At 50.2% G+C, this 27,635-nt stretch overlaps 1 protein-coding gene across 3 annotated transcripts in view; it reads left to right on the top strand.

Moving 5' to 3' along the window:
* SIL1 (SIL1 nucleotide exchange factor) overlaps positions 1–27,635 on the top strand; it is a 91,777-nt gene that overhangs the window by 48,974 nt on the left and 15,168 nt on the right. For all 3 annotated transcript variants that reach the window (XM_041470048.1, XM_041470056.1, XM_041470065.1), the window contains 3 exons: positions 2,360–2,456; positions 4,672–4,863; positions 9,331–9,452. In XM_041470048.1, coding sequence (XP_041325982.1) covers positions 2,360–2,456; positions 4,672–4,863; positions 9,331–9,452 — 411 coding nt within the window. The remainder of the gene's footprint in view (positions 1–2,359; positions 2,457–4,671; positions 4,864–9,330; positions 9,453–27,635) is intronic.

The following is a 27,635-nucleotide window of genomic DNA, read 5'->3' as shown; positions in this document are numbered from 1 at the left end:
GCAGGGAAGCAGAGCCCAGAGCCTTTGGAGGCTCCAAGCCTTAAACATCAGCCCCTGGAGCAGCCCAGATCCAGGTGCCACAGTTGCCAAGGCTGCCATGGCCTTCAGAGCGGGAAGGTGGATTTTGCATCCCTGGGCCTGATGCCGACTCTGGGCCCAGGAGTCCCTGTGGCTGCAGCAGGAAGGGTGGCTGAAAGTTTCCTGCCTTGCTTTGGTGCCATGGCTGCAGGGGCCTCTGCTGTGAGAGCCCCCTCTGTGCTGGTGACAGCTCAGCTCTTGGGGACAGCGCTGTGCCCCAGCCCAGGATCAGCAGCGGCGCCCAGCGCCAGCAGTGGTGTCAGTGGGACGCCCTGTGCACAGGGACCCCCAGCCCCGGGGTGGCCGTGCCAGCTCCCCCAGGGACCTCCATCGCTGGGATCCCAGAACAAGTGGAAACCCCAACTGTGCAAAGGCTGCCTGTGCCCAAAGGAATGACAGAGAGTGCGGTTCTAAAAAGAAGCAGTATTTATTTGCCGAAGATCGGCAAAGTCTAGGATTTACAGAACACCTTTCATTATAATAATCCTTATAACAACAACAATCTATAGAACATATTTACAAGGGATCCTATGGACTAACAATCTTCAAAACATATTTACAGTAAACTTCTAATCTAAGAACATATTTACAGAAATCTTCTGAGTTTTCAAACATATATACAAAGTTGTAATATCTACAGCCATCACCTCCATCAGTACTGCAAGAAAGGAAGCAGCAAAATGGGACTCTGCTGGCAGGACTGGGCCCAGCTGGGCTGGGAGCTGGGCCCCAGCTGGGCTGGGCCAGGGCTGGCAGGGCTGGTGTGGCCCCAGGCAAGCGCAGGGCAGGCCAGGGGTGGTGCTTGTGCCACCACAATCCAGGCCCCCTGCGGGCACCGTGTCCCTGAGCGGGGCCATCCAGCCCAGCCCCAGCCTGGCGTCAGGGGACCCACTGTGTCTGTGGGCAGGCCATGGGGAGCATCTGTCCATCTTACTTGTTGGGTGTCCATCTTCATCCAAGGACCATGGGCTCCTCCTCATCCTTCTCGTCAACTTCCATGTCCTCGATGCTGTCCTCCACATCCATCTCCGTCTCCTCGGTATTATCCTCCTCATCAACTTCCATCTCCTCGATGTTATCCTCCACGTCTACTTCCATCCCCTCAACCGGCTCTTCCACATCCACCTCCATCCTTTCTTCCGCATCCAGCACCATGTCCTTATGGAGGAGTTGCATGGAGGAGTTGCATCTCCTCCACAGTGTCTCTGGCAGTCTGCAAGAGGCAGCACAATCTCACAGTGGGGTTCCCGTCCCACACGATCCGTTCCCACTTGGCTGCTGGCAGCTCAAGCAGGGTGCTCCCTCCCTGGAATGGCACTGTACCTCCACTGGCATGGGAGTGCACATCCTGCTGGGATTGGTGCCCCAGAGCATGTGTCAGGAAAAGCCCAGGCAGCAGCCACAGCTCAGCGCTGCCAGGCAGAGTGCAGAGCGAGCGACAACTGACCGCTGGCAGCAGGCGCAGTGTCTGCTCTGCTCGTTTCCAGGTCCTGTACGTTCCACCTGGAACACTCTGGGAGCTGTGATGTCACAGACGTTTCAGGGCCGCTGCAGACTGGGAGATGGGCATGGTAGAATGATCAAATCCTTGAGTGGTTTGGCTTGCAAGGGACCCTGAAGATCATGTGGTTCCAACCTGAGCAACCTCCCAGCACAGCAGGTTGCTCCGGCCCCTGTCCAACCTGGCCTTGGGTGTTCCTGGGCATGGGGCATGCACAGCCTCTCTGCACTGGTCCCTGTGTCAGGGACAAGCACCCTGACAGTAAAGAGCATCTTCCCATTATCAAATGGATTCCAAATCTTGCAGTTTAATTCCCATTCCCCCTTGGCCTGTTACTACGGTTCCTGACAAAGAGTCCTGTCCCACTTCCTTGTTGCCCCTTCACTCACTGGAAAGATGCTCTGAGGTCTCCTGGTACTTTTTGTACAATATTCATATGCTGACATCTCCAAGTTGAAGCTTGTAGGCCCTCTGCAATGATTTCGTGCCACAGGGATGGTTCCTCTTTTGTAACACAAAATTCTGAGTTATCAATTCTTCAGCTATTTTTATTGTGGTAGGAGTTGAGGTTTTTTGTCTGTAGAGCCCCTGATTGTCAGGGAGAGATGTCAGCAGGCCCCACACAGAATCCAGCACTCATACCAATCTCTTCTTGAGCATGTAGGGTTTTTTCATTCCTTTCCTCCTACCTTAGCCATTGCTAGAACTTCACAGTGAAAATATAATAGAGGCAGTTGTTCACTTCTAACATGTTCTCGTTTGTTTTTTTTCTTCTGCAAGTCTGGGCAAGGTTGATGTTGATGCAAATTCATTCACATCTGAGGAGCTCAAAAAGGCCTTGGCTAAAATGAAGGAAAGTGAGAAGGCAGAAAGGAAGGTAAGTTTCCCATTTCTAAAGCAATGCACATTGCAGGGATGTGAACACACCCGGTTACACTATGCTGAAATACAGTGATTAAAATGATTGCTTTGAAAACAGTGTGCAAACTAATTTTGTGGTGAATATGGACCTAAAATACTTTACTAACCTGTTAGTGGTATTGATCCCTGGAATTTCTGTATGACTCTTAGATTCTGTGAATGGTTTGGGTTGGATGGGACCTTAAAGCTGATCCAGTCCCCCTGCCATGGCAGGGACACCTTCCACTATCTCAGGTTGCTCCAAGCCCCATTCAAGCTGGCCTTCAACGCTTCCAGGGATCCAGGGGCAGCCACAGCTGCTCTGAACAATTTAATTTACCTGTTTCACTGCAGCTCAATTCACAAAAATGTCTGCAGACCCCAAAGGGAACTGCATTGGAGCTGACGGTATTTACGGAGGGTATTTCCCTTTCACTACTCTCCTTCCTTTCGGTTTCCAACCTTGTGCCCTGGATAGCAAATCCCAAGTGGCCATGGTGAAGCAGGGGCTGAAGTTTCCTTATACAAGCTCCAAGTTGTCCATTTAGTTACAAAACAACCCACAACCCGAAGTAAATAGGTGGGATGATGTGTGACTCATCAGGTGCATCACAACCTCTTTCCCTTCTCCCTCTCAGCAGCATTTCCTTAACCCTTGCTCCTCCTGCTGCCTTGGTGTTGGCTCACTCAAACGAAAACTGCAAGAGGAGTCAAGGCTCTAAAGGTTTTATGTCACAGAAAGGCTTTTTCTTCCCTTATGTGGCAGCATGGTACGATTTCATTTGCTGGAGATTATTTCCATAGCAGCGTTGCTGATTGATTGCAGGGCTGCTGAAAAGGGCTGCTGGAAATGAGGATCATTGAAATGCAAAAATTAGTGATACTCTATTAGGTGAAAATAAGCCATATTTTAAAACCCCCTGTTAGAATAGCTTTTGTCCCAGCAATGAGGCTAAAAGCAGCTACATCTAATGGACCTAAAGTATTCCATTTGCAGTCACTCCTGCAGAGAGCAAATCCATCCTTGAAGGCTCTATGTCAGAGGAAATGGAGTTACACTGAGCCCCTCTGTGCTCCAGCAGAGGCAGCTCGGGAAAGGGTGGGTTGGGTGTGGTACCTGTGGTAATTTATCATTCCATCGACACAGATTGCACCTCCATTGCTCACTTGGTTTTCCTCCAGCTCTCTCTGATCCCTCATGGGGAGCAGGACACATGCAAACCCTCCATCTTGGGCTCACTCTGCATATAAACAAATCTTGGTATTTGTGACAAATCCCTTCCAAAAGGGGCTTTCTGCCTTTCTCCTGTCCTTGGGGCAGCCCAGCTCCAGCCTGGCCTCTCTGCTGCTTCTGTCCCCTGCCAGCAGCAGGCTCTGTCCCCAGTGCCACCAGTGCTGATGTTCCTGCGCCTCTGGGACTCTCTGAGATCTCTGACAGATCCTTTCCTCCTCACCACATGTTTTGTGTCAGCTCTCTTGGTTCAGGGTAGCCCTTGGGGTGCTGTTACTGCAAGGGAGATGAGCTCAGGACAGGCTGTTTGCTGGCCAAGCCCCATGGTGCAGCACATCAGCTGCCCCCATCTTATCACGACAGCTTCTGTCCCCACACCTCTCCCTGGGAGACAGAGCCTTTCTGGAATGTGCTCAATGCTTGGAATGGCAAAAGCATCTTTGTCTGTGTCTCCTTGGAGTCACTGGGCACTTCGGGCTGGATGGGATCTCTAGAGCTCTCCAGCTGCATGTCCAGTTCCAGAGAGGTTCAACTGTAAGATCAGGGAGGTGCCTCAGGGCTTTTTGCAGCCAGGTTTTGAGAAGATCCACTTGCAGGCAAACAGAGAACAGCAGTACTGCTGCCTGTGGGCTTGATATAGAGCTGGATGGAAATGGGATGTAGAAATGGTGCATAAATGCTGTAGGGATTTAGAAGTGGTGTACAAATGGTGTAGAGATGTAGAAGTGGCGCACAAAGCCCTACTGCTCACTCATATTGTGGGTATCTCATAGCTAACTGGGCTCCTGGGCTTCTCAGAAGGACCCTCCAACCCTGTCCCTGCACCTCTGATGCACAGCAATAAATCTACTGGCACAGACAGCCAGGCTCCCTTTGTGAATTTGGGGCTGGCATTCCTTTCTGTGTCTGTCTTGTCTCTATCTCCTATCTTCACATCTGGTTTCCTCCTTCTGTTTCCAAGGCCCGAGAGGAAGAGGTGAGGAAGAAGTTCCGGCCCATAGAGCAGCTGAAGGAGGAGTTTGAAAAGCTGAACATGAAGATAGAAACAGATTATGAAATTATGGTTAAATTAATCAGCAAATTCAACAGCTCTGCCTCCACGCTGGATGAAAAAGTCGCGTCGCTTTATGATCTCGAATATTATGTTCACCAGGTAACAAGAATGCCTCAGTAACTACCGTGTAAAATCCAGGGGATACGGTGTCATAAACGGGGCTTTATTTTTCTTATCGGTATCAGGTAATACAAATTGCTTAATTACCATAATCCTGGGACAATAACAGACAGCAGAGGACTAGTGGAGGCTTATTTTATATCCAGGTTGGAAATAATCATCGCCTGTGCCAGGAACCAGAAGTATCCTGGTGGTTGCCTGATTTGTTGTCTGTTCTCAGGTTGGTTTTCTTATCGTCTCTTTTTCCTCTTTTATCTTCTTAATGTTACAACATGGGGTTTTAGCTGCCATTTTTGGGTAAGTAGAGTGGTGGCTGATCAGAAAATAATTATTTTCTCTCTGCTTCCATGGAAAACTGCCGTGGTTGATGGTAGGTGTCCTTACATCAGTTCACAGAGAATGTCTTTGTACCAGGGAAGGTGACAGCCACCCAAAACCCCCTATTTTGTCTTGGTGTGAGTAAGCAGTGGCAAGCAGAGCCTCGCTGTGCTAATTAGCTCTGTGTGAGGGTGAACATATTTCCTGGCATCTTGCTTCCTCGGGTTTGTGCTCACACTTTTCCTCCCTCTCTCTGATCTCTCTTGCTCTGCTTTCAGCTCACACATTCCTACCTCCCCTTGGATGCAGCTGCAGGCACAGAGCTCTGCTTCCCTGGGCTTGGTGCCTGCCTTGGTGCCACCCCTGGGAGGGTGTCTGGGCATCCAGCCTCTGCTCTGCCATGTGGGAAGGGACTTGGCTTCTCCCTCCCCAGTGACTGGGAGAACCTGGAGTGCACTGGGAGAGTTTCCAGTGGCACTTTGTCATTTCAGAGGGTGAATGGGACAACTCTTGGGAGGTGCCAGTGCAAGCCCTTTCACTGGAACAGCACTTGTTGAACAAAATGTGGTATTTGGGGGGCAGGTAGCTGAGGTGTTGCTGCTGTGAAAGAGGGAGTCCATGTGCCAGGTGATGGAAGTTATTTCCAGGGCTCTTTGTCTTGAATTTCCACTCTGAATTGCCCTTGTGGGCATGCAGAGGCTTCCTTGCTGTTTGTTCTCCCTGCTTTTGTGTCACTGACGGCATCTGTGTGACTCAGAGAATAGCTGTGAACAATGGGCACCCAAAGAGCTTCATATTTGTACTCAGGGCTAATCTTGCCTGATTAAGGGTGCCAGAGCATCAGGCCATTGTGCTAAAAAGCAACTCCCAAATGCCCTGTGATGCCTTGGATTCCAGTATAACAGTCAGGACTATTCCAGCAGAAAATCCCTGCAGCACAGGATGGAGCAAACAATTTCAGAATGGCAGAGGAGCAGGGACTGGAGCATCAAAGGGAAGCACACGCAGTATCAAAGGGGTCAGAGAGGGGGAATGGCAGGAGGCTGGCGGGAGCACAGGGGCTCCTTTGTGCGCCGATCACAGCGCTGCTTTGTGCCCGTGCTGTCAGGGCAGATGGCTGGGCAGCACCTTCTCGTCAGGCAGGAAGCTGATAAGAAATATGACTTGTCTCTAAGCCAGCATGGCTTTTCCTCCTCTTTCTTCTTCCAGTCAGTTGAATGCGTCCAGAGCATTATCTCTGCTTGGGACTGACTTTAGCAGCACTGGCTTAATGTAATTACTGAACAGCAGCCAAAGGACGTTTGTGCCGCATAACCCTGGAAGGGCTGAACTTTCAGGACTCTGCAGCGAGTCACAGCCCTGCCGTGGGAGCAGGGTATCCTTGCAGGTGTTGGTGGCCCAGGCCACGTGTGGGGCCACTTTGCTGGTCTCACCTTCCCCAGCCTCCATCAGAGCAGTACCGTGCAGTGGCTTTTCAGAACTGTTCACCTCCCGGCCATCCTGCTGCTGCCTCTGGGGCACAGGATGGCCTGTGGAGTGGAAAACGCCATGCCCTGGAGGGCATGCAAGCAAAGGCTGCTCCCTACTCTGTGCCATCATCACCCCAGAGCAGTGGGTGTGGGGCAGCTCGTGTCTCGAGTGCGCTGTCGGAGCCGTGGCTGGTGCCCAGCTCGGGGAGATGCTCTCTCCTGTCTTGGAAGAGCCAGCCCAAGGGCTCTGCCTTTGCTCAGCTTTTGGTTGCCAGCTCTGGTTTGCTTCTCCTCAGCCACGATTCAGCTTGGCATGTTCAGGAGCCCATCTTGGAGAAGGAGTAGGAGGGTTTGGCTTGCTGGGTTATCTGTAGCGCATAAAACCCAAATGCAAATGTGAAGAGGGCAGAGCGTAACTCATAAACAGCATTCACGGTGCTTGCACAGCAGTGTGTGGAGCCAAGACCCGTTCTCAGGCATTGCAGGCTCTTTCTCTCAATTATTTACTCTGCTTATCTTCCCCTCTCCTCTGCTCTGACATGCTACACCATCTCTCTCTCTGCTAATTTCCTCTCCATCGCGTGCAGTTGACATGCTGCTTTCCCTCGCTCTTGTTTTCTAACATTTTCTCTCTCACCTTCCCTCCCTATTTTCTTTCTCCTCCAATTCAAACCTGCTTCCTGAATAACTGCTGTCATATTTGCTCTTCTCCCATCCCTCCCCTTGCCTGCTTTGCCTGTATACTTTGCTCAACAGCTCTTTTGATCTTTGGTTTTTCTTCTGTGCCGATTTCAGTGGACTGAAGCGAGGCAGGAGCTGCTGCCTCGCAGCATCTGCTGCTCCCCAGAGAGGTTAATACCTTCAAGTTGTTAAGTTTGGGGATTTTGTTAGTTTTAGAACTGGAGCTCTCACGACAGACTCTGGTTAAAAAAGATAAACACATCTTCAGAATAAGCTTTACAGCACAATTTACATTCTGCTGTTGTGATGTCTCACTGACGCTGGGGCAGCATGAAGGACTCTGATGATGCTGAGGTTACAGCAGGGGCTGGTTTTACCACACCAGTTGCTGGATGCAAATTCCTGCCTGTCCGTACATTCCCTCTGGTGCAGAAGTCAATGTCCGATTCCAGCACTAAACCAGTTTTTACAGAGGCTGAATAATAAAAGGACCCACTGAAGCTGAAATTGGGTTGCTGCATGGATTTCTTTGTAGATAAAGATGGGTCTGCAGAAAAGTGAGAGAACTGTCAGGCCTGGCTTATAGGGACAGTTAAAAGAACAGCATCTGAAAGGATACAAAAGCTGCTGCAAATCCTGAATCAGCCCCAGCAGACCTGCAGATAGCAGCTTTGCAGAGGGACAGGTGGGCATTGTCCCACTGGGGAGCAGAGATGAGCTGGAGCTCCCCAGGTCCTGCTTTGGTTGGTAATGACAGACCCGTAGGACACAAAGCTTCTTCGTTCTCCTGGGTACCTGAAATATCTGACTTAGGGCCAATTTTGATGAAAGTATATGGTTGAGATAAATATAGCATGAAGTCATTGACTAGAAGAGTGTCCCACATGCCCTGCATGGCTTGTGGTCCTGTCCCACCCCATCAGGGGGTCGGCTTGCCCTGCTGATAACTCATTTTTATATTCTGTTTCCATCTGCCAACGATTGCTGTTGTATCCGTGTCTTTCAGAGAGAAATGTTGAATTTCTAAACCTGATTTTTTTGTGCAGGCAGTTCTGAGCATTCATCAGATCCTCTTTTAAACTGGAAAAAAAAATCATTGAATACCAAAATGCATCGATTTGACTTTGGACTGAATTTTGTACTTGAAGTAGTTTGTGCTGTTTCTCTAAATTTTGTCTGTGAGCACTCAGAGCCTTTTCTGATCTCCTCTCCAAGAGCAGATGCCCACTGGGACTGTGCTTGGCTAGCCCCTGATCCACTTAGACCCAGAGGCTGATGAATCCCCACTAATGTGTAAACTTTTCCCTACTGGCAGTTGATCCATTATTGTTTGCTAAAAGTCACTGTGGGGCTGCTCCCTGCGGGAGCTCCTGTCTGACCCCTCCAAGAAGGGACTGGCTTTTTCCTTCCTTGTCCATGGGAAGTTGTTGATGGAACTCATGGAGAACTCCCAGAACTGCCCATGCTCCTCACTCCCATGCCCACTTTGCACCCTGTTGGTGCTGACAGGTTCCTAAACATTTCTGACTCCTGGTGCTGCAATTACAGCATCAATTAATTAACTTCATTTGCAAAACATGCAGTTCCCCGGGTCCCTAGTAAAGGCTGCACAGGGGAGAGCAAAGAGCTGGAGTTTTTTGACATCAGCAGATATATCAAGTTTTTGACACCAGCTGAATTACCAAAATAAGTGTCAAGAACAGTTTTGATAGCTATAATCAAAGTATTTTAGTTTCTAGCGATGCCTTCTGAGTGTGACAATGTCCTCCCACGAGGACACTGTGCCTGTGCAGCCGTGACATCGCTGCTCGTGGGCAGGGCTGTGCCGAGCTCAGCCACAGCCATTCCCTCAGAATATTTAATTCCTTGTAAAACTCCCTGCTGATGGAAGAGCAGGAGGGAAGGGATGCTGTGGGTGTGAAGGGAGGTGTCCTCCAGGGGATGGGGCTTTGTGCTGATGGAAGCTGCTCTCTCCCAGGTGGACAATGCCAAGGATTTCCTGTCCATCGGTGGGCTCCAGCTGGTGATCGAGGGGCTGAACAGCAGTGAGGCCTCACTGAAGGAACATGCTGCCTTCGTCCTGGGAGCTGCCCTGTCCAGGTGAGACCTGCCCTCAGCTGGGCTCTGCCTCTCTTCACCTCCCTTGGTTTATTTCTGATAGCAGAGACCGAAAGCTGTGTTGTGACACACCACAAAATTGTCTTGTCCCCTTCCTAGCCCTTGCAACACCCATTTCCCCTTCTCCTCAGTGTGTCCTTATCTTGCTCATTGGACATATCCCGAAGTAATGTGGTGTCAAATCCATGATTATTTCTTAGTTTCCCTGGGCTCCCTGTTTCTACAAAGTCCAAGTGGGGAATAATTCTCCTTCTCTCCCATTGACAGCCCTCTCCGGAGGAAGATGTGGTGGAGGGTACAGTTACAGTTGAGCACCCCAGTGAGCACCTTTGTCCTTCCTCATCCTTGCTCCTGGACTGCTTGAGGATGGCAAGGTGCTGATTTGGGCAGCTCCCGTGGCTTTAGAGAGAGGTTTGGGCCCCATGGACATGTGCCTCTGACATCAAAGGGGTGTTGATTAGATGTGGGGTCAGGAATAAGGGTCAGCAGCCAGAATCCAGAGGAGACTGACCTGCAGGATGTTTGAGGTTCAAGGGAAGGAGCCTGCTCTGTCTCATGCTGGGGCATCCTGTGTAGTGCTGCAGGAGGTATCCTGTGGGTTCCATGGGTTTTCTTGGTGCTCCCTTTTTGATTTATGGGTTTTGGGGCTTTGCAGGGGGTGTGTTGCTCATTCAGAGCTGCAGAGGCTTTAGAAATGCATTGGATGGACTCAGACTTCAGGATCAGAAGTGCAGAGTGAAAATTGAAGGTCAGGACTGTTTTATCTGCATATTTCTACACCTAAAAATACAGTCACCTTCTCCAGCATCATAAATTATTTATGGCTTAGTCTGACACATGGTCCACAGACCTGCATTTACTTGGCAATCTCGTATGCAAAGCAGTTGGCCCTCAGAGTGTGTGGAGTGATGGGCCTCGTGGACAGGAGTAGGTACCCAGGTTCATACCAGGAAAGGATCCAGCTTTTAGTCTGAAACTGAGCCTGACTTCGGGATGACAGGAAGATACATCAGAAAAAAAACTTGCTCTTCATATTCTGGTATATCTCAGTCTCTGAAACAATAACAGAGTGGTTTGCTCAGGTGTTGCGGTGTGATGTCATGACTTGCCTCAGTTTCCCTTGGTTTGTCCCTGAAGTTTCCTTGCCAGGTGGGGTGCCAATCACCTCTCCTTTTCCCCACCCTTGACCCCTGCTGGGCAGTGTCTATCAACCCAGAAATTCCAAGGGGAGCATCAAGTGATTGGCAGGTTCAAAGGATGCTCTCCACCCCCTGGAGGGCCACTGGCCCACCCAGGTGTCCCTCTCACCTGAGACCCCCTCCCCCTGTGCCTGGCTGGTGCTCCCTGGGTCCCCTCCCCTGCCCCTCTGCCTAGGTAAAAGGGCAAGCAGACCACGAGGTTGGGGTTCTGTTGGAGAGGTCATTGGAGTTGTTGCAAGATTCAGAGGCTGTGCCACCGAAATAAAAACTCTGGATTAAAAACTCTCCATCAGGACCCACTCCTTTCTTCACCTCGCCTCAAAGGTTTCTCCAGCTCAGGAAGGCCAGAGGAGTGACCCCCTCACAGCAAGCTCCAGCCCACAAGCACTGGAGCTCGGGGCATGCCCGGATCTGTCTCCGCGTGCTCAGCTGCGACCCGCAGGTGCTGAACAGCGACTCTGGAGAGAAAACACCGCAGGTGCCGCTGTTCGGTCAGCAGCTGAGGCCAGACAGACCAAGGCAGTCCCGTCTGTAATACTGGTACACTCCAATACTCAGGTTCTTTTTGTAGACTCTTTCTACATACAGAGAAGATCATGCAGAGGGTCTGGAAACATTTTCAGGTAAGTTGTGAAATGACAGGGGCTGTTAAAGAGCTTATTTCCAGGTGTACCTGCCATGACATGGTCAGGACTCTAAAAATTCACTGTCTCATGGTACCTGACAGTGTAGCAGTGGCCACAAGAGTCACACTTTTGTGTAGTATTTCTCACTCAAGTGCAAAAATCTTCTTTGGAGAGAGCCTCTCCTCTGATATGACAGCATGAAACTGCTGCTTTGCAAACTTGTGGACCTTTTTTCTTTGAAGGACATTCTGGCAGATGGTAATTTGGAGTGGTTTGGATGATACATTGTCTGAGAGCTCTGCTCCAAAATGTGAGGGATATTATGCCTTGGTTTGAGTTGCTTTTTCTCCCCTTGCCGTGCTTAAGCTTTCTCAGTAGACACCTACATGCCAACTCGTCTGCTGTGTGCTCGCTTGCTTAATTCGTTTGTTCATACATTTTCTCAGCTTACTCCATGCTCTAGTTAAACTGTTGGGGGCATTTCAGGTACTTCACAGCATTTTGTGTTTTTTCTGAGGGCTTATTTTTTATTTCCTTCCCTCATGGTTGCTCCTGGGAACCTTAGAGAGGTGGTAGGTCTTTCCGGTAAATTCCCAGAGGTGTCACAGCTCGCTGGGCTGCAGGGACATGATCTGCTCTGTGCTTGTGTGCCTGGGGCTGGTGTCAGATCCTGTGCTGGATGCTGAGCCTGGGAAGAGGCAATGGTCTGCTGCTCACCAAATGGGTCTGTGGCCACCTCCGAGGTCTCTTCAGCCAGGCTGGCTCAGGCCAGTGGTTTCAAGCCAGGCAAACATTCCCAGAGGGAAATCGGGGCATGATGATAGTAGCTCCAGAGCCTGGCACAGGAGGTCAGTAACTCCTGGCACAGCTCAGACTGGAAGAGGGAGTTTGGCCTTGTCTGTAGACAAGTGTTTAACACAGGAGGGAACCACTGGATACAGAGCAATTCCAGATGTGCCTGGGTCACATCCAGAACTTTTCAGCTCTCAGAAATACCCAGATGTCCTCCAGATTCACACTGTCCTTAACTCTGCTCAGGTAGTGAAACAGGTAAGGAATGGAACGAGCAGTTGCAGCATCCAGGTCCTGCCTGCACGTGGTCCTGCCAGGACCTGGCTCAGAGCTCTGGCTGTGCTGGAAGCCCATTGGAATAAAAGGGTTTTCCAGGGGATCAGCATCTTGAGCCAACAGGCCAGGGGGCTGGCCAAGGCTTGGATCAGCAAAGGCAGCAGGAGGAGAAGGCACAACAGGGCCAGCTCAGGATTTCTCCTTCCTGATATTGCTCCTATGTAGTTGGCTTAAAGCAGACTTGAAAAGCAGCCATAGCACAGCATGACTGGGACCTCAGGGCACAGAGTCCTCGGTCCAGCTGCCAGGGTCTGGCCTCCTGGCATCCATCTGCCTCTGGAAGCCTCTGCCACAGGAGAGGCAGATTTCTTCACCTGACAGGGCAGAAATCAAAGTTTCATCTCATGTTTTTCTTATACGTCCTTCACTTCAGGCATTTGGGTTTTAATTGCTGAGTCTGTGACCAAATCAAACATCGTTCCATCTGGAGGAGCTCTCTGAGCAGTGCCCTTATTGCAAGTCTAAAACCTCATCACACTCTTACTGTTTTTAAGCCTTTAACAAAATGTTTTTCCATTCAGCAGTTTGCAAAAGTAAACTTCATTTGAACAATCCTCAAGTGCTCTGATTGCAAATAAAAGTTAAATGCACTAACAAAAATAATTGCTAGGCATGTGGGGTTGTACATTTAGGTATCCATAATTCACTAACAGTATATGCCAATACACAGCATTATCTGGATTTCCAGTGATTGCATTAGCATAAAAGCATGTTAGAATTTATCCTGTGGTACTAACATTTAAATATATATAAGTATGAAATATTAAGATCCAGCATTTTGGAGGCAAGTGAAACTACTGTCTGTAAAATGTTCCTGCATATTTTGAAGGTACACTCCAGTATCTTCGCATGACAATCAGCATTCGCACCATTGGGTCCAAACATTACAAAAATGTCAATGTTTTATGCAAAGAGGAGCTATATTAAGCTAAAAAAGATTGCTGATGAGAGAAGTGTCTTCTGATGTCCTCTGAGCTATTTACAGGCAGCATCTCCCTTTGTTCGTGGCACAGCCAGGCCTCTGTGCAATCTGTATCTCCATGTTTCACAAGACTGGAAATGTTAGCCAGAAAGGATTATGCTTGTGATTAAAACCTCCATTTTTGAAAATTTTACCTACAGGAAACGTTTTTCCACACCAATAATTTGAACATTTTAGTATTTTGTAATAAAAGGATTTTTGTAATCCGTTTAGAAGGAGAATAATAATTTATGTTGAATGCCTTCTTGAAGCTTTATCCCAAACGCTCCCCATGTGCTTAGGGATGAGTTGGAGGTGAGGATGGAGAGAAGTTAAGCTGTGGGACCGCCAAGGCAAAGGGAAGCAGTTTGTATTTCATGGGGACAAGGCAGAAGGGCTCAGAAGGTGAGATTTTGACCTGGCCAGAGTGGGTGACTGGGAGGGCAGCCACTTGTGCAGCTGCAGTGAGAGACTCATGGCATTTTGGCCAGACCTTTAAAAACCCACCCCATGGGGTGTCCAGGGACAAGGATGTCCCACTGGTGGTCCTAGCTGACATCTGCCATGTGTCCTAGAAGGGCATGGGACAGTCCCAGCACAGCCTCTGCCCACAAGCCCAGCACTGCTGAGCTCTCACTGTTCCCTTTTGGCCCTGAGTGCTAAAATAACGTCACAGGGCTTGGTAAAGGCTCAGGAATAAACTCATCACTGGTGAGAACTGAAGCATGATCCTGTAGCCACACACAAGGGTTTTCCATGGATTGTCTTAGCTGTTTCCCAGAGATTAAACCCCTTAAAGGATGACCATGTGCATCCTGAATATCCCATTCACCATTATTTGTATTACCCAGCTCCAAGGCTCGTTCAGAGCTTGCCCCACTGTGGTAGAGCCAAGAGAGGCACAAAACATGTGTCTGTTTCTCAAGAGAAGCCTCAGAGAAGCTCCTTGAGTGATGGGCTCTGTTTCCTCCTGCTATGCTGGAGTGTCCAACAGAGCTCAGCATTGTGGGGTCCACCTGGTTTTGGTTCTGCTTTTCCATTGTTTTTTTTCTGAGGGAAGAGGGATGTGGGAATGCTGTCTCCTTGCTCTGTCCAGCAGTCCCCTGGTGCTGTCCATTCTCCCAGAGCACAAGGCTTCCCTGCTCTGTTGGAGAAGCAGCAGCAGCTCCTCCAGGACACCTTAAATTCCACCAGATTTAAGGGGTTTGAGTTAGGTCCAGCTGTGCATTGAAACTAGTTGGTGCTCACTGGTGTTAAATAACACAGAGGCCCAAGCAATAAACCCAGGAAAAGTAAAATTAAAGACCTTGCTTTGATGCTGTCTTGTAAGGACATAAGAATTTCTGTGCAGAGAAATAAATCTGGTTAGCTTAACAAGCACTGTCCCTACCCATTTATTTCCAATCCATCTTCATCCCTTCCTCCTCTAGCTTCTCCTTTTACATCCTGCAGTATTTGCCCATCTCTTTATCCACTTTCCCTGATTTTTTTCAGTGGCCCTGTTTGCCCACACCATGTGTTTGCCATCTCCCAGTTGCAGTAATTCCAGCTTCACTCCTTGACTGCTTATATTTTTTTGCTTTTTATATTGTCTCCTCTATTTTTATTTGAACTCCTGACTTGTGTGAAGTTATCAGCCTCACTGCACTTAATTTCAAATTAATTTGATTGGGTCACCTCAATTTTTTTTCTGTAATGATAATGAACTCAACCTATTTAGCCTTTCCCCATTATGAATAACCTTAACAAAAACTGCAGTGCGGTATAAATGGATGTTTCATCATTGTGGTTAATTACACAGAAGAATAAATCCCTAAACATTTTTCAGCCCCTGAAATCTAACAAGGAAGTGTAATTAACAATTAAAGAGTAAACTGCCATCCTTGTGCTCTCAGGAAGACAAGGAGGGAAAAGTCTAGAATCCAAGGTTTGCTCCTGGGTTTTTGGGGAGAAATGTTTGGAGCAATGCTGATGGCTGGAAGTGGCAGAGGGTGGGGTCAGGTCCTTGTCTCTGCCAGGTGTGTTTTCCCCAGGTGCCTGTGGCTGCTGGAGAGGGGACAAGGTGGGATGGACACCTTCCTCAGCCCGAGGGACTGGGCTTAGGCTGAGCTCGTTGTCCTTTCTGGCGAATTCTGGAGGGACTTCTCTGGGTTGGGCTGGTGTGTTGAGAGGACACCGAGGTCAAGCAGTGAGGATGAAATGGGTGTTTGGCCTCACATCCCTCATGGGCAGTGAGCTCCCACATGCTCCCCCAGCACTGGGCTCCACTGGCTTCTCCCATGTACCCGGGGCTCAGGCAGGTGGCCTTGTCCTCCTGAGTCCTTCACACAGCAGTGAGTGCTCCCAGAGCCTGCAGGGCCTCCTCAGTCCATGGCTGCTGGTGTTCTAAGAGCTGTGGGAGGTGTCCTGCCCTGCAAACACAGCCCCACAGAACAGCCAGTGCTGCCCAGGGCTGTGACAGGCATGGGGAGCCCTAGGAAGCTGCTCCAGCAGAGCTTCAGCAGGGAGGGAAAGACTCATCACAGCCAGCTCGTGCATTATATAAAACATGTTGTTTCTGTCTCATCGTGTTTAGTAAATGCTCTCTGCTGAAGCCTTTGAGTTATTGTGGTGGTTTCCATTTAAAATACATGTTCAGGCTGGTTACCTAATCACTTTCTGCCAAAAAAACCAGGCCAAACTTGCTCTTTCCGAGTGCAGACGTGGTTCTGTAGCTGGACACGTATTCCTCTGTCTCTTCAGCCACTATTTATTCATCCTTCTTGCTGTCTACAATTCCCTGGCAGGAGGGTGGAGCCAGGCAGGGGTTGGTCTCTTCCCTCAAACAATAGGACATGAGAAAACAGCCTCAGGTTCTGCCAGGGGAGGTTTAGATTAGGGAAGTTTTTTTCACTGAAAAGGTTGTGAAGTACTGGAGCAGCCCTGGAGGGTTGAAAAGCTGTGCAGATTTGGCACTTAGGGACATGGTTTAGCAGTGAGCACGGTGGTGTGAGATTAATGGTTGGCCTTGATGATCTTGGATGTCTTTTCCAGCCTAAATGATTCTGTGATCCTATGTTTTCTGTTTATCCTTTTTTCTACAGCCTGTACACTCTGCTAATGCCTTTACAGGCTTCAGAGATTTTCCTCCCTAACCACCTACATTATTTTCCTGACCTGCTGTGACTCCCAGGTCTTGGCATATTCTCTGCATTCCCTCCAAGCAACAGGTGTAGAACACTCACCAAGAGGAAGCACCTGCATCTGCTCTTTGCTCAGGGTGTGCAGGAGGCTGTGGCAGCCCATTGTGGTGTGTTTCAGAAGGGAGCTTGAAAAAGGGCATTGAGTGGAAGAAAGAAGGGAAGAATGGGAGACTGGGAGATGAACAACAGGAGTGGGAAATGCAGGATCCAGCCTCAGTGAGAACCTGCTTCCAGCAGGGTTTGGGGTGGACAGCATTGACTCTTATGATTGCAGCCATTGTCTGAGACCCTCTGGGAGGATGCAGATCCCATCTCTTCCTCTGCAGGTCCTGCTGTCTGCACCCTCCTACCCCTTCCTGATGGTGGTTTTTGTTGGATTTCATTGCCAGTTGGCAGAACTGGGCTGTCAGAGGCATGTTGGGGGGCTGCCCTTTCCTCTTGTGGCCTCTCTTCTGGATTTATTTTCCTCCCCCACTCCTCTCCTTGTGCTGAGGAGAGGGCAGCAGAGCTTTCACAGGAGGCAGAATAACACAGAGCAGCAACTGCAGGCTCCCATGACATCCAAGAACAGCCCTTGGCTGTCCTGACTGAAGAGGGATCAACCTCGTTTCCAGCCTGGCATCTTCCAGCCTACCTGTTTTCTTAATACAGTGCTTTGATAAGTTTTCTCTCATCTGTCTATTCATGTGCTTAAAGATTCATTGAAACAGGTGATTATTCATCCATGCAGACAGCTCCTCAGGTCTTCTACCAGATTGCTGCCAACCTCAGCTGCTTCGAGGCTCTCCAGGTGTTTGCACGGGATGATGAGAGAAAACAACAGCTTACTGGAAATTATCTCTTTCTGAAGAACCTCCTTCTCTCTGTTAACTACTTGATCTGCCCTCAGGTGCTGACATTCTGTGTCTTCTGAGCTAGGTTTTGATGCCCTTTTTTATTAATGACCTTTTTTTCTGCTTGAAAGGAGATGTCCAGCAGAGGCCCTCGGAGCAGCCTGGCATGTTTTGGGAGGGGATGACTCCGTGGCAGCTGTGCAGCTCTCTGAGCCCTGATGCTCAGGGCAGCTGTCTGTGGCCACCTGATGTCCCTGTGGAGCTGGGCCAGTGGCAGCCCCTCCCTGAGGGCAGCTGGGGTCCCCACAGGAGCTGGAGGAAGGCTCTCGCAGCCGCTTCCCACTGAGGCTCGGCCCCTCGGTGCCACTGCGCGAGCCCTGAATAGATTTGAAAACTAATTTGCTGCTCAGAGCATCAATAGATGTACGTCACTTGTCCTTTCTGCTGCATTTAATGAGTTTCCAAGGTACTGCAGCCAGTTCCAGAAGGCTGCCATCAAAGGATCTTGGCTTCCATCAGAATCCTCGTGCCCCTCAGCGCTCTGCACTTCTCACGTCTCACGTGTCTCTTATGAATTCAACGCAGAGCACATAGTATAATTTCTTGCAAACATCCTTTCCAGACTGTCTCTCCTTTTTTCCTGAATGCCTTGAACACAGGGAATGGGAGAGAGGAAGGGCTCTTCCTGCAGTGACGTGGTGCTAGCCAAAGCCCAGGCAAAATGTGGGTCATGCTGAACGTCCTGTCACTGCTCCTCCCCACAGTCATGACTCCCTCAGTTATTCCCTCCCGGGGCACACCATAACTGTTCCCTTCTGTTAATCATCCTGAAGCTGGCTTTGGGCATCCCAGCCTCAGCTGTCACCATGTGGGACAACACCTCCATGTGGGTGAGGAGGGAGGGGATGTGCTGGTGCTGCCAGACTGACAGCCAGAGGACAATGGGGGCACAGCCCTGCAGTGCCAGTTCCAAAGGACAGGTCATTAATCCTTAGCTGCATCTGCTGAGATCAATAATTAGGGCTGTTGTTTTGTATAACCCCCCAGATCAACATGGGAATTGCCTTATTGAAGTGGACGTGCAGGCCTGGCTGGCTGGAAAGGCCCCGTGGGGGGATTGCAGAGGAAGGAACACAAAACCCAGGTGCTAACAGCGTGCTGACATGTAAATGAGGCTTCCCGAAGCCTTGAGCAGCTCAAACCTGCTATACACGATGAACCATAAGGGTTCTTGGGTTTTATCTATTTCTGTCACTGCAACAGGGAGGGTTTCTGGGTGCTGGTCCATGCCTGGTGCAGCAGGGTGTCTGCTGCCAGCATCCCTCTGCTCGGAGGCTGCACATGGGAGCCTGTGTGAGCTCCTCTGCATGTTCCTCCTCTTCTTCTGGAAGCAGGTCGTGTTATATTTCCATACATACTTTGTCATAAAAGCCCCTAAATATGATTTTAGTTTGTCTGCATGTCTTGCAATGAGCAGGAACTCACCTGAGTTGTTTTCCAAATTAATACCCCGCTGCTTTTACTTAACAAGGTGTTTTTCCAAGCTGAGAACAGTAACAACTCTGAGATTTCTTTTTTAAAAATGCATTTTCTTCTCAGGTACTTCGTATTGAAATCTGTCTTAATTTCAGTTCAGCTAGTGTGTGAAAACACACAGTGTGGCATTATTAGTCCCTGGAAGGAATAAAGACAGATGGAGCCCAAAATGGAATTGGCTTTATGATTAATTGAAACCTTCAAGAGTGCAGTGGAGTCAGGGCTTGGTCCTACCCTGGCAGCACCTAGGGATCAATTCAGGGTGTGAAGAGCTCAGGGGGAGACATACAGATGTCACCTGGCAGAGCCAGCCCCGAGCTGTCCTCTCCCAGTGGGACCTGTGGATGGAGGAGGGCAGGGTGGCCCAGGTGTGGGTCAGGGGAAGGGAGGGATGGTGGCATGTCGGGGTCCTTGTGAGGATTATGTACTTGGGTAACGAGCTGCTGTTTCTGCCTCAAGCCTCCCACAGCTGGGCATGATGGCTCCTGTGTCCCTGCACAGAGAGCTGAGCAGGGGAACGTTTTGAGGCACGCTCAGAAAAACTTGGTAATGTGGAGCCATGGGAGTGGCATGGGGATTTGGGCTCTGCTCTGGGTTCCTGCTCCATGTGTGACCTGCACAGTTTCCTCAGGTTTCTTATCCTTTCCTGTGAGAGGGAAGGGAATAATGAAGAAACACCAGGCAGTGTTATGTGTGGTGGCTTCAGCATTACTGGACATTTCTGGGATCTGTAGCCACTGACATTTACAGCATTTTCTGCTGGATAGGAGGAGGAAAAGGTGTTGCAGAAAGGAGAGTTCTCCATCATGTTTTGGGAACCAGTCCTCCCTGTGCACACTGGCTTTACTGCTCATGGTGGTGCTTTCATGGTCAGCAAGTCCTGAGCAGCTCTGGAGCTGGAGAGATGCAGCAAGTGAAGGCAAAGTTGTTTTGCAAAGGCAGATTGAGATCTGTTCTGGAGCTATGTCAGCACTTCTGTTTGGGGAGGGCATGAAGGGGGTGGGCAATTGTGGTATTCACATTCTCTGAAAAAATCCCTTCACCCAGGATTTTTCTCCTGGGAAGCTGAGAAGCTTCACAGAAAAGGAAAGCAATTCTTATCTCATTTGCTTCTCCTGTGTTGTGCTCATCTGGAATGTGTTTGGGGATTGTTCACCCACAGGTGATTGTTTCATTGGATTCTGGTGTGAGTTGTTTTGACTCTTTGGCCAGTCAGTGCCAAGCTGTGTCGGGACTCTGGAGAGAGTCACAAGTTTTCATTACTATCTTTTTAACATTCAGTAAGTATCCTTTCTGTATTTTTTTAGTATAGTATTCTTTAATATAATATAGTATAATAAAGTAATAAATTAGCTTTCTGAGAACATGGAGTCAGATGCATCATTCCTCCCTGCCATGGGGGTGCCTGCAAATACAAGAGGCAAGGGCAGTGGTGGCAACCCCAGGGGATTCCCAGTTTCCCACCTGGTGCTCACTGCTGGTCTGGCCTCTGTGCACAGGCTGTGGTGCCATGGCCCACGTGCCAAAGAGAGGCCTGTGGGTGCCTCCCCCTGAGGCAGCTGAATGGAGCTGAGTGTTGACAATAATTTAAGGAAGGATTTGGCGTGGGAAGTTGAAATTGGCTGTGGAGATGATGGTTTAAGGTGTGGACGTGGCTGGTGGCCCACAGCTATGTGTGCTTGGCAGGTGTGTGTCGCACTGAACTGGTTTTGCTGGGACAAACTGGAAAACAAACTGCATCCATGGGGCCATCAGCTGGGAAGAAGGTACAGGGTGCATCTCCAAAATGCAGCCAGGGCAGTCTTTTCACAGGCACCAGCATCCCTTCCTGTGGTGCAGTAGCAGCCCTCCCAGTTAAGAGGGTGACTGGGACCTTGCTAATTGTCCTGATGAGTGGGAGCACTGCTGGAAATGAGCGGATCCTGCAGATTGTGGGGAGCTAAGCTAACTCCTGGGGCATCATACCCAGCACATCACCAAACATCCATGTTCGCTCACTCCAACAAGTGCAGTTTGATTTTTGTTATCCCTGAGCCCCTCTGGGATGGCAGCAGGTTTGCTGAGGTGAGTTTTGTACAGGGAAGAAGGCTCTGTAGCTCAGCCCTCTCTGAAGGAGCTGGCCAGAAGTCGTGGAAAGATACTATGAGGCTTCTGTGGATTTTCTTTTCTTTCCCTGGGGACGCTGGGGATTGCAGATTGGCGGATTGTGGATTAGCAGATCAGGAATTAGAAATGCCTTTTTCATTCTTATGTTACGCACTAATGAACTGACAAATTTAATTTCTTTAAATCCAGCTATTTCAGCTGGAATTTGCGAAGTCGTCCTCTGTCTCTTCTGGTACCTTGAGAAATGGCTGAATCCTGATCTCTCTGGGGTCACATCATCCACATTCACTTCTTTGTCTTTAGCCTGTGGCTGTTCCAGAACTACAGAGTGCTCTCCAGAAGAACCCATCCCTCGTGGGTGGTTGCAGAGTGTCCGGGCACTGCCGGGCGCTGTGGCTGTCTGCAGCCACATCTGCCTGTGCCAGTGCAGGGAGGGGAGCTCAGCCCAGGGAGCAGGGCTGGCACCAGCCTGGGGGCTCCAGTTCAGGTGTCTGTCTACCAGGCAGACACCCTGTCAAACCCTATGTCTCTGCCAAGTGCTCTCCATGGCACAGCACCAAGTGTTTGCCCAGCTCCAGGTGTGAGGTGTGCTTGGCTTACATCTGGAATCAGAATATCTTGAGTTTAAGGGACTCACTGGGATCATCCAGTCCAGCTCCTGGCCCTGCACAGACACCCCAACAATCCCCCCTGTGCATCCCTGGCAGCGCTGTCCAAAGGCTCCTGGAGCTCTGGCAGCCTCGGGCCGTGCCCATTCCCAGGGCAGCCTGGGCAGTGCCAGCACCCTCTGGGGGAAGAACCTTTCCCTGGTGTCCATCCCAAAGCTCCCCCTGCAGCCGCTCCCTCCTTCCCTGAGCTGTGCCCTCGGCTCCTCTGCTGCAGCTGAACCAGCCCAGTGCCCTCAGCCCTCCTCGGGTGGCTCCTCCAGAGCCTTCCCAGCCCCGGCCCCTCCTTCGGGCACTCTGGAACAACTTCAGATCTCTCTGATATTATGGCACCCAAAACTGTCTCAGAACTCAAGGTGAGGCCACTCCACAATGCAGAACAGAGTAGGACAATCCTCTCCCTTGCCTGGCTGGCGATGCTGGGCCTGATGCCCCCCAAAAAGGACGAAAGAAAAATCTAATAGATTTTGTTTGCCCCGGGGCTCATTCCTGTGAACAAAGCTGAGATCTTCCCCTGCTCTTTTGCATCCCTCCGTGGGGAGGGTCCTGTTCTTTGGGCGTCCCCTCCACTGTCACAGGCTGGGATTTGTGTGACACTGGTGGCTGTGCAGGCTGCAGTGGGCTCCATGTGCCTCTCCTCCAGCTGCACTGTTCTCCAGGGCTGAGGTAGCACCTCCCTACCCAAACCCTGTGCCAAGGACAGCAGAGAGCAGAAAAAGGCATTTCTGTCTCTCAAAGCCTAACGGCCTGCGCTGTGGGACCCCACGAGCGGGGGAAGAGCAGATCCATCATTACCCAGAGCTTTCAATGAGGACTAAACAAAACGGCCCTGGCTCTCCAGAGCAGGCTTTATTCCTGCATGCTGTGATGCTGAAAGTGGGTCTGGGAGGCAGCCGCCTCACCACGAGCCCCGGCAGAGCCGTGGGCCTGCCCCCGGCGGCAGAGCCAGGACATCCGTCACTGCCCTACTGATGAACGGCTTTGGGGCTGCGCCGATAATATCTTGATTAACAATTAGCATGATGGAACCGGGAAATACATCTCGTTCCTCGCCCCAAGCCGACAGGTGAGGATGGATATATGTTGTCTGGTTGATTGCTGTGCCTTGTTAGAGCCTATTTAGGGTTGATTGAAAAGCAGAGGCTTTGTGTGAGGAGAGACCTTTAATCTCCTGACAGAGCCAAGTGCGCTTCCCATCAGGAAGCGTTCCTTCTCTGCTGCTTATCTCTAACCCCCGCTTTAAACCTGAGCCTGGCGGAGACCAAAAGAAAGGCAGGATCAAAACAAAAATAATTGGGATCGCTGGCTTCCGTGGGCAGTCTGAACCCGTTATTCCTACTTATCAGCTAGTTATTCCTATATAACTCTTGCAAGAGACAATTCAGCAGTTGCAGCATCTCCTTGATGAAAAGCACTCCAATGAAATAACCATGGCAACAGTTGCTGAGGGTTGGCATGGTGAGGGACGGAGATGTGCTCTCCAAAGGACTCCGGGCCCAACTGCCCTGACAAATGGCCCTGCCGAGCACCAGGAGGTGATGTATGGACAACTCTGTGTGCTGGCTGTTGTCCTGGGGGGGTCCCAGCTGTGCTGGGCATGCAGGCTGCCCCAGGTACAAGTCACAATTTGTTAGCCATGGGTGTCTTCCCCTCCACATGGAAGGGGAGCTTGTAACCTGAAAGCTGAGGGGACTCATGAGGACACTCAATCAGGACAGAAAGGCCAAGGAGGGGACCTCAGGGAGGGATACCACCAGTGATCCCAAAGCCATAGACGATTTCCCAGGGTTTGGATGGTCTGGGAAAGGATGTGTCTCACTGCTGTTGGTGCCAGAGACTGGTATCGATAATAAACACTTGACATGTCTAATTTCAGAGAAGCTTATTTTTAAACCCACACTAAGACTGTGTTTGATGCTCTACAGGAGAGGTGACAGAGGCCATGTGGTGCTGCACGTGGAGGAGTTTGGGCATTTGCCTTGAAGAGTTGGCCCTTGGTGTATGGAGGAGCCAGCAGAGCCTGGCTGAGCCTGGAGAGTTTGTGCCAAGGGTCCTTCACCCCTGACTCATGTCCCCCCCCATCCCACCCAGGGGTCTTCCAAGTGCTCACTGTTAGGACCACCCATGTCCTACTGCTTTCCAAATGCTCTGGTCATAATCTTGGCTGGGGAGCAGCTTATCTTATGGGATGAAGGTCTCTCAAGTAGCTTTGTGGGCATGGTGGTGTTTTTGTTAGGCACTATCCTCTCATTGTTGTCTTCCTTAATTGGACATTAATAAGCCTGAAAAATAAAAGAAGGAATGTTCACCACAAGAACAGAGGAGCCTGCTGAAAAGCACCATTTGTACAGATTTCTAGAAAAGGGCAGTAAATACTCCACCTCTGCTTAATAATAATAATAGGCAGGCTGAGTATCTCTAAAAATATAAAATAACATGGGCCTATTTGGAATAGTCAACATCCTTATCAGCCTGCTGCCATCTCTGCAAACAAGTTTCGCTAGAGATTCTGGGCATGATTTTCAATGGCTCAGAGCAGCTGTAGCTTCTTTGACTTCAGTGAAAAGTCTGAGTGCTTGGCACAGTGGCAAACCAAGCCTCTTCCTTTCTGCTTCAAATTGGGGCTTGATTCTAAGTGAGATGAATTTTCTCCTCCTGATAATTCTGTGCATCTGAAGTGATTACAGCTCCGCGTGAGTGCTCTTTTAGGAGATTTCAATGCAGCGTTTTCTTCCGTCTTAAAAAGGTTCCTTCAAGCCTTATGATGCTGGAGAAGGGGGGAGGGGAATAAATCCTGGTGGAAGCCGTTACATCTTCCTATGCAGATGAGAGATTAAAACTTGTATTTTTATAAAACACTCACGGGGGCTAAATCGGAAAAGTTCTGTTGAGGCGAGCGGGTTTTGGCTGGTGGGAACGTGCTGCTAAATTCTTATCTGCCGATGGGGAGGCAGAGCAGGGAGTGGTATTATTTGGAGTTCTTAGAGAGTGAGCTTTAATGTTTGCTTAACTCCACTAAAAATAGACGCCACCCTCTTTTCCTAATAGGCGGCATTTGTCACACTTGATTCATTTCCTCTCCCAAACTGAGCTCCTTCATGAATATTCATCTCTACTCCCCAGGAATCTGCCTGTCCTCAGAAGTTGTACTCGCGGCGACCGTGCCGTAACAACGCGAGTCAGGCTTCCAGGGCTCCCGAGTACCTGGCCCGGTGCAGCCAAACGCGCCGGTATCAACAGCTCCCATTGATTCCTGCCTCCTCTCGAGCCGTGCTTGCTCGTTATCCCTCTCCATGAGACCCTTAACGAGGCTCCCGTTCCTGTTGTCATAGCAGCGCCGCATCGCCCGGTGTAGCAAAGTCTCTGTGGCTGCTAATTGTGCGATGGGAGGATCAGTTTGGCAGTTTTTCTAGTGGGGATTAGGCCAAAAGGTCCCTTCTGAACTGTGATGAATGCGGCTTCCTTCAGAAGAAACTGAAACTTGGTAGTTAGAGGGGATTTCTGACGAGGGAAGCTTTCCACAGCAGAGAGGGAGAGCAGTCCTCACAGAGCTCTTCCATTCGTGCTCTGCCACTGCTTAAAGCAGGAGGAAGCCAACCAGAAATGCCAAAGGAGGTTGTAAAACAGTAAGGAAGTCTGTCAGTGCCTCAGACCTTCTAATCTTGGGGATTCCAGAGCATGTGGAAGGTCCCTGCTACTGTCATTTGCTGTTGGAGTGGGAAAAATCTGCTCATGCCTGGTGAGTATTGAGGGAGCAGGGATCAGTTTCTGCTCATTCCTCTGGTGCCATTGCTCAGCACCACCAAGGAGATTTTCAGCCACATGCTAGAAGAGTTGCTCTGAAGAGTTGCTAGAAGAGAAGGGGTTGCTCTGGCGTTGTGGGTGAGAAATGTGCACAGCAGAAGGAATGATCTCATCACACCTTTGCTCCTGCAAGTCCAAGAGCGCTGCGTGGCAGCCACGGTTGGTTAAAGAGGGCACAAGAGGCAGAGGGATGTTTGCTCCTTGACCCTGAGGAGTGATTTATCAGCTAGGATGCTCCTGTTAACTGGTAGGACCTGTGCAAGGCTCAGCATCCCTGTCCTGGTGTGGAACAGCAGCATGGGGTTTGCTGGAGCTGGAGGGCCAGGGGCTGTGTCATCCCCAGGGATGGTGGCTCATCTGCAGGCTCGCTGCTGGCTCAGCATGGAGGCAGGAAGGGCTGCAAACAATTCACTGTTCCCATGTGCCAGGGGATGGGGATCAGCTGTGCCTGCTCCCAGGGCCCTAGTCTTGGAATGCAGAGGGCAGATTTGTCCCCTGTGCCTCCCACTGGGTTTATTCCACAGTGCTGAAATGTAGCCAGGGTAATCTGTGACCTAAACGTGGGCATGAATGGTGTTTTTAGAGAATGAAAAAAGAAAAAATAAATCCTCACCCACCTCAATCTCTCTCCCCAAATTAAAAACTCCCCTGGCCAAGCCCTGCAAATGAGTTTTTGTTGTTTGTGCAGTGAGGAGCCAGATTTTTAAAGGCTGGCTTTCAATTTTACAGCCATTTATTACAGGCATGAATAATTGCTGGCACGGTGCTACCACTGCTGTTGTTTGCTCTTAAGGCTGGGCCAATTACATATGTAAGCCCTTGATTTACAAGCAAAAACAGAACTAAAGTAGCTTTGTGGCCTACATTTCAAGAATGAGTGATGTGTCCATGGTCAGCTGTGGGCTCCCAAATTTGTGCTGTGAAACACAGAGGTCCATGGCCATAAATGTGTGGCCCAGATTGTCCAAGGCATCCTGTGGCACAGGCTGTCACAGCACAGCGTGAAGGACACAAACAGGGAGCAGTGAGTGAGGCCCGGGAACCTGCCCAGATTCATCCCATGGCAGGAATGCTGAAAGATTGTGATACTTTTGGGGAATTCACAGTGAACACACAGAAAAGAGAGGGAATTGGAACTGAACATAATGGTTCTGCAGGATGGACTTAAACCAAGCCTGTCCAAGTCATGCTGCCCAACATGAGAACTGGTCTGTCTCCAGCTCCTCTGGGCAGTCAGCCCTCCTGGGAGAGGAGAATCACAGAATCCCAGAATGGTTTGGGCTGGAAGGGACCTTAAAGACCATTCCATCCCACCCCCTGCCATGGGCAGGGACACCATCCACTATCCCAGGCTACTCCAAGCCCCAGTGTCCAACCTGGCGTGGGACATTTCCAGGGATCCAGGGGCAGCCACAGCCTCTCTGGGCACCTTGTGCAAGGGTCTCATTTTCTTCCCAATATCCCATCTAACCCTGCCCCTTTCAGTGTGAAGCCATTCCCCCTTGCCCTGTCACTCCAGGCCCCAGTCCAAAGTCTCTCCCCAGTTCTCCTGGAGCCCTCTAGGCAGTGGAAGGGTCTCTGAGGTTTCCTCAGAGCATTCCATTCTCCACTCTACCTCTTTCAGCGTATCTCCAGAGCAGAGGTGAATCCATGGAATAGCTGCTATCCACTGTGGAACTTAAAAATGGCTGACTGAGATCAAGCAGAGGATTTTTCTTGCTTTTGCACAATAGGCAGAAAATGGGAAGGAGGTAGGTCAGTGTGATAGCCTTTCACCACGGGGTGATGGTTTCCAGACATCACCCACAAATGCTGTGACCTGGACTCTGCATTGCCCAGTGTGGGGAAGGTGTCACTGTGCTGTGCTGGTGCCACTGGGTGCCACAAGCTGTGGGGTGAGGGGGGAGCCAGCCCAGAATGAGGCCTGGTGGCAGGCTGGTGTCCTTGCTGCTGGGGGAGCAGGAAGGGCAGGATGTGAGTAAGGGCAGGAGCAGGAGCAGGCTGATGTCATTGCCACAAATCAGACGTGGATGCTGTCAGCGGGAGACAGCGGCAGCTTGGCTTGGGAAGAGGCCAGCCTGTCACACCCCAGGGGCTGGCCAGAGGAGCACGGTGCACTCATGTC

The sequence above is a fragment of the Pyrgilauda ruficollis genome, unplaced genomic scaffold (assembly GCF_017590135.1).
Source record: "Pyrgilauda ruficollis isolate IOZ18807 unplaced genomic scaffold, ASM1759013v1 scaffold105, whole genome shotgun sequence".
Classification (NCBI taxonomy): Eukaryota; Metazoa; Chordata; class Aves; order Passeriformes; family Passeridae; genus Pyrgilauda; species Pyrgilauda ruficollis.
Note: the sequence above shows the minus strand (reverse complement) of the source record. Positions and strands in the feature narration are given on the sequence as shown.